This window comes from Panthera pardus, unplaced genomic scaffold (assembly GCF_024362965.1).
Source record: "Panthera pardus isolate Hobbes unplaced genomic scaffold, ASM2436296v1 HiC_scaffold_8, whole genome shotgun sequence".
Classification (NCBI taxonomy): domain Eukaryota; kingdom Metazoa; phylum Chordata; class Mammalia; order Carnivora; family Felidae; genus Panthera; species Panthera pardus.
The window spans coordinates 55,958,859-55,971,589 of NW_026527013.1; the positions used below are offsets into that span (position 1 = coordinate 55,958,859).

Sequence of the window (12,731 nt, forward strand, 5' to 3'; positions counted from 1 at the left end):
ATCGCCTGAAGGGTCGCCGAGCCGCGCGCGGCTTCCTGGGAAATGTAGTTCCCGGCTGAAGGGGAACAGGGTTTGGGGCTGGGAGGGCGCGCAGGCAGGCGCGCGGCGGGCAGGCCTGGAGGGGGCGGGTCCGCGTGGGCCTCGGAGCCTCCCGCCCAGCCCGAGGAGAGGTCACAGCGGGAGCCTGCCGCCGCCTGGCCGCTGCCGCTATCGCCGCGAGGTCTGAGTGCTGGGGCTGCAGCCATGGCCTACTGCCGGCAGGAAGGTAGGGAGAGCGGGCTGCCATGGAGACGGGCCTACGAGGGCCTGCAGGGGACACGCTGTTTTGCCACCCCCGCAGCCCCACAGGCCCCGGCGCCCCGCGACCCCACTGCAGGGGCGGGCGACGCGAGGAGCGGCCCGGGATACCCTCCTCGGGACCCTTGGGAAGGCTGGGCGCTGGGGTCGCCACGTCCGTTTTGCAGATGAGAAAACCGAGACTGGGAGGAAGGAGGCTGGCCCAAGGTCACGGTGAGACTCGAACCCTGACCTCAGAAGGACCAGCACGTGGCGGACTTCATAAACCAGGCTGAGGGGGCGCGGGAAGTGCTGAGCACGCTTCCTCTGCCTCGTAATTGGGGATTTATTGTTACCGTCGCTCTTAACCGCACACCACGCCTTTCCATTTGTACCCGCCTTTTAACTGTCCCGAAAGAAAAGTTGCCACTCGGGTTAGGGCTGTGCTGGAGTGGTAAAAGTGCCACCAACGGGGACATTTATCGAGCCCCTACTATGTACCAGGCACTGTTCAAGGGGCTTTATATGGCTTTTCTGGTTGATCTCGCAGCGGTTTTTATAATTCTAGGCGAGGCTGTATTCGCGTTTTACCCAAGAGTAGACCTTAATACACAGAGGTGACTTAAGTCCTGGAGCTGGGGTTTGAGCTTCAGCAGTGTGGTCACAGAACTGCACTATCCAGTTTGGTGGCCACCGGATTCTAGGGAGCTCTCTGCTGGGAACCTCCACCCCTCCACCCCTCCACCCCACCTCTTCAAGAAAGTGCCCGTCTCTCCACCTAGCTCCTCTTTGCTCCATCTGTTCTTATCTCTACTGAAGAACCCAGGGGTCTTTCCGCTGGAGTCCCAGGACCTCCTCACACACTGCCACTAACTGGCTTTTTGTCCCTGAGCTGTCACCTGACCTCTGCAGGCCCCAGCTTCCAGTCTTCTAAAATGACAAGTTGGTCTTCATTCATTCATTCATTCATTCAGCAGATACTCATGGGCATCTTCTCTGTGCCTGGCGACAGGGATGGTGGACACACGAGAAGGTAAAGCCACAGAGAGAGTTAGAACTCACCCAGAAATCCTTTGGTGAATAGTCTGGTTCCCTCAGTTTAATTCAGGGATCTGAAGACCAGAGAAGGAGATGACCTACCCAGGGTCACGCATCCAGTTAGGAGAACATTTCAATCTAAAATGTCAAGCCTTGGGGCACCTGGGTGGCTCAGTCAGTTGAGCGTCTGACTTCGGCTCAGATCATGATCTCACAGTTTGTGGGTTCGAGCCCCTCATTAGGCTCTGTGCTGACCGCTTGCTCAGAGCCTGGAGCCTGCTTCGGATTCTGTGTCTCCTTCTCCCTCTGCCCCTCCCCCACTCACGCTTTGTCACACTCTGTTTCTCAAAAATAAATAAATGTAAAAAAAAAAAAAAATTAAACGTCAAGCCTTTTCCCCAGTACCTCATTCTGCTTCTAGACCTCCTCCTTTCCTGGGTCATAGAGCTATAATCCTCACTGATGTGTCTATTGAGTACTATTTTTATTGATTTATAACTGTGCCATGAACAAAAGTCCTCAGCCCTCACCACTTTGTTCGACAGTAGGCCTCTTGTTTTTAATTTTCTTTCTCTGGGTTTCTAATTTACTTCGTTTAGCGAATAATTTTGAGCTGTTTAGGTAGAATGAGGCTGTGCAGATGAGTAAGACTTCTTGCCCATGAGGATATCTAGGAGTCGCAGGTTCTTTGGGAAGGAAAGGTTGTTTCCATCTGTCACCAAAGCATGGATCCTTATCTTTTCTTGGGTCAAAGATCTCTCTCTTAGTTTGGGGATGAGAATTGAAAGTCCCTGCCCGATCGGGCTCCAGACTGATTTCTAACTACCTGGTTACTGCTGAGCCACACTGGCCTCTTCGTTGTTCCTCTGCCTGGTACATCTGTCTCCAGCTCTTCCCATGGCTGGCTCCTCATTCTGTGCTCTGAGTGAGTCACTTGCCGGTGCAAATTTACCTCGGGGGGTCCACCCACCACCCAGTTTTGGCATTCAAGGTGTTCCAGACCTAGACTCAGCCTTGCTCCCAAGCCTCAGACCACCCACCCTTTTCTGTATCAGTGCCACACTGTTCCTTTCTTTAGTTGCCTCCTTTTCTATTGCCATCTGCCCTCTCCTGTTCCTCAAACAAGCGTTTATTAGGCACCTGCAGTGTGCCAGTCTCGGCACATGGTGGTGAGCACAGGTGACGTAATCTACTCTGTGGTTTGGTGGAAAAGATGGCCGCTCTTTCTGGAATGGATCTGCTGAAGATTCTGCTGTGTACAGATCCTGTGTTTGTGTGTGCCCATTCTGGGGGAAATGAGAACACCCATCCCGGGTTTTTTGGTTTTGTTTTTGTAATCTGCTTAATGGTAATAACCATTCTGTCTTCCTGTCCTCTGCTGGGGCTGGGGTCTTCCGAGTTTGGTTTCTCCATTCACTTGTTCCGCAAATATTGATTACCCACCACATTCTGGATACTGTTCTAGGCTCTTGGGATACTGCGGTGAAAGGGATAGACAAATCCTTGCCCCAGAAGAGCTGATATTTCAGCAGGGGAGACAGGTGGTAAACAAATATAATATGGTAGGTGAGGAAAAGCACTTTGGAGAAAAAGAAGGCAGAGTAAGGGAGATGGGGAGTGATCAGGGAAGGTGGTATCAGGAGGTATAAAGACAGGGAGAGGGTGGCTGTGAGGGTATCTGGAGAGTGCTCCCGGAAGTGAGAGCAGCCTGTGCACAGGCCATACGTAGGTATGCACCCAGCATGTCCAGTAAAGGCAAGGAGGTGGGAGTGGAGGGAGCCAGTGGTGGGAGATGGGGTCTTGGCAGCGACAGATGCAGATCTTTTTGGATGTATTTGAAGGTAGAGCCAACCAGACTTTTTTATTTTTTTAATGTTTGATTTATTTCTTTGAGAGAGAGAGAGTGTGTGTGTGGGAGTGGGGCAGACAGAGGGAGAGACACAGAATCTGAAGCAGGCTCCAGGCTCTCAGCTGTCAGCACAGAACCCGACACAGGGCTTGAACTCACAAACCACGAGATCATGACGTGAGCCGAAGTGGGACGCCCAACCAACTGAGCCACCCAGGCGCCCCCAGTCAACCAGATTTGATGATGGAGGTTAAGAGAAAAGAGTCAAGAATGGCTGTGCAGAGAGTAAAACTACCGAATTGGGGGTATCTCGGTATCCAGCTGCTCAGTTAGGCTTTCTGTTCTCAACCTCACCCTTAAGTCCTGTTTTCCACAGTGGGCCCTGGGACCCCCAATTCCTGGCCCCTACCAGGGTCCTGGGGTGGGGATAGATTTTCTTCGAGCTGACTTCTCTTCTTGTGACTTTGGGTTCAGCTTTCTGTTATGTCAGAGAGCACTTCTCTCTCAGCTTTCCCACTTCCAGAACTGTACTGATCTCTCTGGCCTGTGATGGTCTCTTTTCTTGGCCATTTATCCTTGTCATTTGCCGCTATTTAAAAAATTACTGTCTTTTGAGTGGGATTTAAGGTGAGAACAGAAACTCATTTCACCCCTTTTGCTTAAGTAAAGTCTTGTGATTCTTGCCCTGACCACGGGAGGAAGATAGGCTGAGCTTCTGGGGGACCTGTTTCCTGAGGCCCTAAGAATGTGCTTGAGATCACAGCTGTTATGTGCTTAAGCCCAGATTTGAACTGCAGTGCTAAACTCTGTGATATTGATGCCACTGGGCCAGACCTTCTGAAGCTGGGTTTCTATCTCAGGCTCAGATCTGTGCTTCTGTTCTTTGTGCACCTGGTTTCTAGCCCTTACTGTTATTTGTCCATGCAACAAAAGGAGCATCATCTGTATACCAGGATTGGGGATACAAAGATACGTCCCTGCCCAGAAACCACAGTCCGATCGCCCAGGGGACAGTCTCTCCTCAGTTTTATGGTATGAATGTGTCCCCTCCCCTCCCAGTTTCATACATTGAAATCCTAACCTCCAAAGGTGATAATATTAGTAGATGGGGCCTTTGGGAGGTGCTTAAGAAATGAGGGTGGAACTTTCACTTATGGGATTAACGCCCTTATAAAAGAGGCTCCAGAGAGATCTCTGGCACCTTCCGCCATGTGAGGACACAGCAAGAAGGCAGCTGCTATGGGCCCCTCACCAGAAGGTTATCATACTGGTGCCTTGATCTTAGACTTGCAGCCTCCAGAACTGTGAGCTGTAACTTTCTAATATTTATGAACTATGTCGGTGGTGGTATTTTGTTAGAGCAGCCTGAACGGACCAAGACACCCATCCAGGGTAGGAAAAGTGCCACTCAGGGAGGCTCAGAATCCTTACATTCTCTGCCAGACACAGCTCAGCAGGACCATTTCCCCCGCACTTCATTTCTGTCCATGAAGCCTCTAAGACTTAGCTTCAGCCACCAAATTCAACTAAAGGTATCGTTAAGCTTCAGCCTAATTTAAAACGTGTAACTAAACATCCGCTAAGTAAAAAGACTAGTGGAAGAGGCAAGGAGCAGCAAGATCCAGGACTTTTGTCTCAAGGCACTTGGAATCTGAAAGATGGTCCAGGTTAAGCTGATTTTGCTTAATTACAGAACTAAGATGCCGATTAGGGGACCAAACCTCAGTCCAGGACCCAGAGAGGCTCTGTTGTGCTCTGGTGAGAATAGCAGTCAGAGAGGCCTTGACTTCATCTTGTACACTTCCCAGCTGTGTGGCCTTGGCCTGGTAGAGGAATTGAGGACTCCAACCTGGGATTTCATTGTCAGGGACGGGACTGCAGTTCAGCCCGTGTAGGGAGAGCTACAGTTTGACAAGCATGAAAGAACTGGTCATGGGAGAACAGATCCACAGGGAGAGCAGAGACCTCGGGTGGGCTGGAGGTCCAGTCCCCGTGTGTGCCAAGGGTCGGCTGTCCTTACTGTCCGTTATCCCATGTGGAAGACCCTGTGGAAGCACGGGAAGGGGAAGGGTGCCTTCCCTCTGCCTCCTAACCTGTCCTCTCTGGAGGTGTTGCTCTGGTTTTAGCCCCAGTACTTTTCCCCAAGCCTCTTCCTTAAATACTCGAGCTCAGTGTGGGCCCAAACCTTTTTCCTTGCTTTCTCTTAGCAAGCCTGTGACTAAACTTTCCTAAATGTTGTAAAGAGAAAACAACTGAAATAATCAGAGGAAATGCCAGCAGCTCTCAGAGAGCCACATTTCTGCAGACCCAGCCTCTGCCCCCATAGTAGCTCACTCTCTCCAGGCCACTGACTAAGGCCCTGTCCAGGGGCCCATTGGGCAGGACCTGAAGTCTCCTTAAATGCCAGGCACCTCCTATCCCCTTCCGGATGAAGTCCCATTATCCCATATTTCATGGATCAGAATGGGTACTCAGTACCAAGTTCAAAGTACCATTGAACTTGTCCTTGCCCTTCAGCAGGTGGGTACCCAGTAGCTTAGAGGAAAGTTCCTGTTTATTCACTCAGCAAACATTTTTTGGGGGCAGGAGTTGCATCGGTATTTATTGTACAAAACATTTATTCCTGCCCAAAGCACACAAAGCTCTCAGGACAGCGTCCGAGTCATGCTAAGTACCCAGTTGGGCTGTCGTTTTCATTCCCGTGTGTGTTTGGGGTGGGAGGCAGTGCGGGTCTGTGCAAAGGATCTCCACCGCGTGGGGTTTAGAGCCGCCCAGAGCTGGGTGCAAATTCCAGGCCTGTGTGAGCTCAGGCACATCACTTCCCAGAGCCTTAGGCTCCCACTGTACAATGGGGCTCCTGCCCCAGGGCGGTGATGGGATGGCTGCAGGGAGCTGACACACAGGACCCAGAGAGCAGCTAGCCCCAGTCTGCCCTCCAGGGACTGCAGGGGAAACTGATGAGCATGCAGTGTGTGGAGTGCTGAAGACAAGGTGTTCCCACCCACACCAGGACTATCGGGTGGACACCTGCTGTGTGGTTGGCTGATGGCTAGGGATTTTTAGGAAGGCGAGGTAGTGTTGACAGCTGTAAGGTATAGGGGAGAGCTGGAGGGAGTCGGGTAGCTGAGGGGCCTGCCTTGCCATTCCAGCTGGGTGATTCTGAATAACCGTTCTGGGCCTGGTTTTCTGTTGTATGAAAAGCCACTGGTCACGCCCATCCCGGTTCAATCAATGCTGATTCCCTTTTCTGTGCTTACGCAGCCTCCCTTGAGGAGAAGCTCCTCACAGAGCATGCGTTTGGCTCCCATCGGTCTGAAAGTTCAGGACCCTCTGGCAAGCCAGGCACGTAGGGCCAGGGGCTATGGCCTGACCAAGGCAGTGTTCACAAGAAGTGCTGGCTTCCTGATGCTGGTCCTTGCAGGGCCTCAGGACTGACCCTCCCGCTCAGCCTGTTATGTTTAGGTTGGGTGATTGTTCTAAAAAAAATAACACACTGCAGATTGTCACAGAAGTTGCTAACATCAGCACTTCGGGAATGGTCTCTCCTCCCCCTAGTCATTCCACTTGTTGGGAAGTTGCCCCAGGCGTCGTGGGCTGTGGGGAACTGCCACAGTGTTCCCTACCATCATGAGCCCTTCTTTCCTGGCCATGATTAGGAGCCAAGAGGCTAGAGAGAGTCTTGACTGTGGGCACTCAATGGTAGGTGACCAGGATATTTTCCCACAGGGAATCTTCTCGGACACACTTAAGTGGCTATATCAGCCAGTGGGCTGCTGGCCAGGCACCCACATCACTGCCCTCTTCTCTTGTCAAAGTTCTCAGTCCCCTTAGACTTTGTCTGCGTTCTGAACACTGTAGGTAAACCCCTAGGGGGCTAGAAGCAAGTCCTTCCCTGTCCCTTCCACCCCTTTCTACCCACAGGCATTCGAGCCCTAGTGAGATTAGGTGGGGTCGCCCTAGTGAATCACCTTCATTCCACTAGGGTTGTCTGGAGGATGACAGCTTGTGGCTCCCTGCCAGGCCTGGGGAGGAGGGGAGACCTGGCAGGCTGATGAGGCCTTCCTAGGTTGGTGGGACATAATGGGGACAGTCAGAGCACCATGGGAGTTCTGAGAAGGGACTGCTCCTTTCTTGAGGGGAAGAAGAAAGGAGTTGTTGCACCACTGAATTATCAGCAAATCTGGGGACTAAAAGCAGCATGCATTTGGTTGGATCGGGCATTTCATCTCCTGCCTAGAGGGTGCATATGGCATCTTCTTCCTCACTCGTGACCTTGGTGGACTTTTTGTTTCAGTTGTAGGCACTCAGTAGAAGTGGCTGCTAGACTGTCACACAGACTCAGTGATGCAGCCCAGGGAGGGCATTTTGATGGACACTCTTCCCTTTCGGGTTTTGCACGGGAAGTCTTAAAACCTGGTTTGCGTGGCTTCTTTGGGTTTGGGGCTGTTTGGCTGCTCTTGAGTGAAACCTTTCTTCCTCTGTTCTCCAAACGCTAGGGAAGGATCGAATCATATTTGTGACCAAAGAAGACCATGAAACCCCAAGCAATGCAGAGCTGGTGGCTGATGACCCCAACGACCCATATGAGGAGCACGGTGGGTATGACACACAGATCCTTCCTGGAGGAAATGTTCAAAATTCCTTTCCCATTTTGTCCTGGCCAAGGCTGGGTGTTCAGGGGCCCCTCTCAGCCAAGGACCGTCTCCAGGGACTGTGAGCCCACCTCCCTTGGAGGTGCGAGAGGCTGTGCTGAGTGCCGTGCAGCTCTCGTGCTGCTGCTCTTCCCTGGCTGTTAGGCCAGAGCCTGAGTTTCTGCTGAACTGAAGTCCTCTGCCTCTTTTTCTTTTGAGGTTTTACACCGACTAAAGCTGGCTGGATGTTTCCGGATGACGAAGTTTTAGGCAGGGGGTGCGGGGCGGAAATGGATTCCAGTGCTGCGGGCAGGTTACGGCGACGGATCCTCCTGCTCGGTCCAGCTGCAGCCTGAACGCTGCCACATCTGCAGACTATAAGCAAGCAGGCGTGTGAGAGTCCTAACACCTCGTTCTGTGAGGTGGTGAAGCTCGGCTCTCTCCTTGTACGTGCTCCAGGAAGCACCTTCCACGAGATGCTCACTCGAGATAGAGGGACAGCTTTCCGGCAGCAGGACCAGCTAGCCTAGTCAGAACTGCTGCGCACAGTTTAGTGAATGGTCACTTGGTCATATGGGCTGAGGGTGCCACTCCAAAGGCTTTAGACTGCTGGGCTCACTGGAACTTCCGCAGCGTGCGTAAGGCTGACGTGTGGGTGTGCGGGATTTATAAACAGTTCGTATCGTCAACGGTCCTCAGCTTGCCAGTCTAAAGCCATTTCTGACACCTGTGATGCGAACTAACAAAGCTTCTAGTGCTGGCTGTTGAGAAATACAGTTGAAAGAGCTTGCAGCAGCAGCCTGCGGAGTATGAGCTCCTGATGGGAATTTCTCAGATGCTAGCTAAGTGTGTGCTCTTAGGTGGGACACCTGACGTGTTACCCTTACTGCCTCTGGGGGTTAGAGCAGAGTAGAGCTGAGGTGTCTAGCACCCTGCCAGGGACGCTGGGAGGTACAGATGTTCTCCGGTGTTCGCATTCTGAGAATGGCAGCCGTGGGAGTAATCTTGAACCAGCACTCTTACTAAGAAAAATAAGCCACGTGTCAGTTCCAGTACTCTGCCTCTCTTTAGGTGCATATTAGTTAAGCACATTCTGCAGGGCCTACGGGACAAATCAGGCCTTGTTTTGCCTCGTGGTGTTTTTCAACACTGAATGTGTCTGTGTTGAGACTGTGCGTCCCCTCCAGTTCCTGCCAGGCCTCATCGCTGCTCTTGTTTTCTGTCCTACCCACTTCTGTCATTTATGATAGATCTGCGTGGACCGTGAAGGCATTTGCCTTTGCAGCCCCTTCCAGTGAATGATTGTACCAAGAAGCACATTCAGCAGCGAGCCCTGGGACCCAGGTTCTGAGCTCTCAATTGCAAAATGACTCAGCAGAGTAGGCAGGCCCCCAGTTTATGCCAGCTGCCTGTATCGAGGCACCCAGTTCCGTGACTGAGACAGCACTTGGAATGGCTAAGAGTGTCATGACCAAGATGGCAGAAGTCATTTTCATAGACTCAGAAAGACTGGAGGAGGGTCTTAAAGATCCCCTGGTCTGGAGGGGAAACTGGAGGAGGAGGGAGGGACTGGCCAGGGAAGTTAGTGGCCGGCCTTTGATTGCATGTTTGGAACCTGCTGCATCTGGGCTTGATTTAACATGTTGACGTCTGTGTGTTTCTACATGTTGTCCTTGAAATGCAGATTGGCACCCTCAGTGCCCTCTGTGAGGAGCTACCTCAGTCTAGCATGCCTTCCCCTGAGAAAGAATCAAACGAAGACTCCTGCAGAGCTGGGCTCTTTTTTAAAAATGTTCTTATCACAACGTCTCGCTTGGAAACTGATTGTGCAGGTTTCCTAGTTTTGAGCCTTCGGAGGGCAGCGTTTGTATATAGGCCCCCTCATTTTATCGCGCTTTGCAGATGCTGCGTTTTTCACAAATTGAAGGTTTGTGGTGACCCTGCTTCAAGAAGCAAGTCTTTTGGCACCATTTCTTCAACAGCGTTTGCTCACTTCGTGTCTCTGTGTCACATTTCGGTAATTTTTGCAACAGTTCAAACTTCTTCATTATTGTATGTGTTAGGGTGATTCTGTGATCACTGATCTTTGATGTTACTATTGTAATTTTTCTGGGGTGCCATGAACCATGTCCATGTAAGAAAGGGGATTTAATCGAGAAATGTTGTGTGTGTTCTGACTGTTCCACCAACTGGCTCTTCCTCATCTCTGTCTCTCTCTCTCCTTGGGTCTCCCCATTCCCGGACATGACAGTGTTGAAAACAGGCCGGTTAATAATCCGACAGTGGCCTCTAGTTGTGCGGTCTCATGTCACATCAGAAATTAGAAATGATTGAGTTAGCGAGGAAGGCATCTCAAGAGCCAAGATAGGCCAAAAACTAGGCCTTGTAAACCAAACAGCCAAGTTGTGAATGCAGAGGAGAAGCTCTTAAAGGAAATGAAAAGTGCTACTCCAGTAGCACTTACAAATGGTAAGCGAGCAACTGAAAATCAGTCTGTAGTTGCACCCCTCTCTGACACACGCGTGCAGTTGAGCAGTTTGGTTAGTATGGTTAACATCCCTGGAGGTTTTTCCCTGTTACAAGACCGGAACCACACCATCTGGTATGCCACTAGCTTTTTCCTTTGTACACCATGTCTTGGACATCTTCCTGCCAGTGCAGAAGGATCAGCCTCCTCTTCACCGGTCCTCACACCGAGCTGAGCTTCTGCGGGCAGTGGCAGAGCCAGAGGGGCTGGAGGGAGCTAAGTGCCTGTTTTGGGGGAGGGGACTAATCTTACCCATTTGAATGGGAGGGGAGCAGAGATCGAAAGAAAGAGATCAATACCTCAGCTTCTTAAGGTGTCGGGGCTTTGAAAAAGCTTCTCGCTAAGCAACCCAACGATGGCTGCTTCTTTGGATTAAACGGTTTCCAGTTTGTAGCTCTCGGGGCACAGCCACAGGCATCGCACTGGGAGGCGGCCTAGAATATAGATCAGTGTCGTGCATGGACAAAAGCTGCCATCCATGGTGGCCTCTCTCCAGCTGAGCCAAGGAATGCTGCATTTGAACCCAATCCAAATCCAAAGACAAGGGCCTACCAGGCGACAGTTCCTATCCTGAGTAGCTTTCAAAGACTGCACTTAGTTTTGCTTTTTCAGAAACCGTAGAGAGCCTGTCTCACATTTTCCTTGCCTATCTTCCTGTTGTAGGATTGATCCTGCCAAATGGAGACATTAACTGGAACTGCCCGTGCCTTGGGGGAATGGCCAGTGGCCCCTGTGGGGAACAGTTCAAGTCGGCCTTTTCCTGCTTCCACTATAGCACAGAGGATGTCAAGGGGTCAGACTGTGTAGACCAGTTCCGGGCCATGCAGGAATGCATGCAGAAGTACCCCGACCTCTATCCTCAGGAGGACGAGGAGGAGGAGGAGGAGGAGAAGAAGCCAGCAGAACGTTTAGAAGAGACAGCTCCCACTGAGGCCACTGCAACCAAAGAAGAGGAGGGGTCAAGCTAATGAAGGCCATAAGGCACTGGGCTCCAGTCCTTCTCCTTCAGAGTGATATGAACCTTTTGTAAGATGCCTTTTGGTCATTCTCCGAGAACGTGTCTTTCCCTCTGTTGTTCTGTGCACTATAATGTACAAAATAACTTATTTTGATGATCAGGGGTCTTGGTCCTTTGACATATACACTGGAAAAAATGTATGTCTCCCATAAACCTATCGGCAAATGTAGCTGTCACTTTCGAATTCTCAGATGATCCTGAATTTTGCCTCTTTGAAATAATGTGCTGACTATGCTCAGCAACTAGAAATCATTATCTGGGAGTATCTTGTGAGTGAGCTGATTTATTCTGATTGATTATATGCCCTTGTAGATTTTATACCCCTGTGGGAAATGAAATAGAAACAAAACCATCTTCCTTTAAAAATGCTGGAGTGGGGCCATTCCCAGTACAAGGCCAGATGATCAGATACGTATTTCTCATGGACCGTCTTGACCTTGAGTATGTGAGGAGGTACTATAGTTCATTTCTGATGCATTTTGGTTTCCATTTTCACTTTGAGCTCCAGGTTTTCCGTGTTTAGAAATTGGAACTGTGGACACTCTGATTCACAGTCCCTTTCTAAGTGAAGAGAAAGGCTGGTTTTGCTGTTGTTGTTCTTCCACAAGCCCTGGTTTGGGGCCTCTGTTCACGCTGGCTCTGTGTCAGCCTGTTCAATGCAATGTTCTTGAGAGGTGGGGACCTAATTGTTACCAAAGTAGCAGCCAAGAGAAGAAACGGCGTGTATTTAGTCACTTAAAAGGAAAATATGACTTTTACCTGGTGTTGAATGTGTCCTTTGTTTTTACTAACTAAAAATGTTTTTGCTATAAGGAAATATAAATATGAAAAGTTCACTGAAATTCCTCCTTGAAGATACTGGTAAGCCAGTTTGTGTCCATTAAAATTTTCGGTGTTGAATTCATAGCAAGCCGGTTGTTTATCAGTGAGCAGATCCTTCACACAGACACTGAAGTTAACTTGTGAGGTAGGGAAGGCTGTTCTCTTGTTGAAGGTAGGGAGCTGCAGCCCTCACAGGTTAAGTAACTCGTCCAAGACAACTGTAGGACAAATTTCAGGCCGTGATGTAGTAATGCCTTGTTTGGCCCAGGTGTATTACTCATCTATTGCCATGGAAAAATTACCTTAAAACTCAGCAGCTTGAAACACATTTAGTAACTCACAGTTTCTGTTGGTCAGGGGTCTGGGCACAGCTTACCTGGGGTCTGGGGCTCAGAGTCAGACGAGGCTATGATCGAGGGGTCAGCCAGGGCTGTGACCATCTCAGGGCTTGACAGGCCTTCCAGGATCACTCAGGTGGTTTTGGGCGGAATTCAGTTCTTTGTGGGTTGTTGGGCTGAGGGCCTCAGTTCCTCACTGCCTGTTGGCCAGAGTCCTCCCTCGGTTCCCGGT

The 12,731-nt window shown here is 50.6% G+C and overlaps 1 protein-coding gene across 1 annotated transcript; it reads left to right on the forward strand.

Annotated features, from left to right (window-relative positions):
- Window positions 1-47: 47 nt before the first annotated feature.
- CHCHD4 (coiled-coil-helix-coiled-coil-helix domain containing 4) lies at window positions 48-12,239 on the forward strand. Its single transcript, XM_019433564.2, has 3 exons — window positions 48-265; window positions 7,660-7,758; window positions 10,985-12,239. Exons 1-3 carry the CDS (start codon window positions 244-246, stop codon window positions 11,287-11,289), a joined length of 426 nt encoding a protein of 141 aa, XP_019289109.2. The 5' UTR covers window positions 48-243; the 3' UTR covers window positions 11,290-12,239.
- Window positions 12,240-12,731: the final 492 nt, after the last annotated feature.

Excerpts from the sequence above, each read along its gene's own strand:
- CHCHD4 (XM_019433564.2), top strand. The coding sequence starts at position 244 with ATGGCCTACTGCCGGCAGGAAG. Across the intron at positions 266-7,659 it reads GGCCTACTGCCGGCAGGAAG|GGAAGGATCGAATCATATTT; the intron begins GTAGGGAGAGCG and ends TCCAAACGCTAG. Across the intron at positions 7,759-10,984 it reads CGACCCATATGAGGAGCACG|GATTGATCCTGCCAAATGGA; the intron begins GTGGGTATGACA and ends TTCCTGTTGTAG.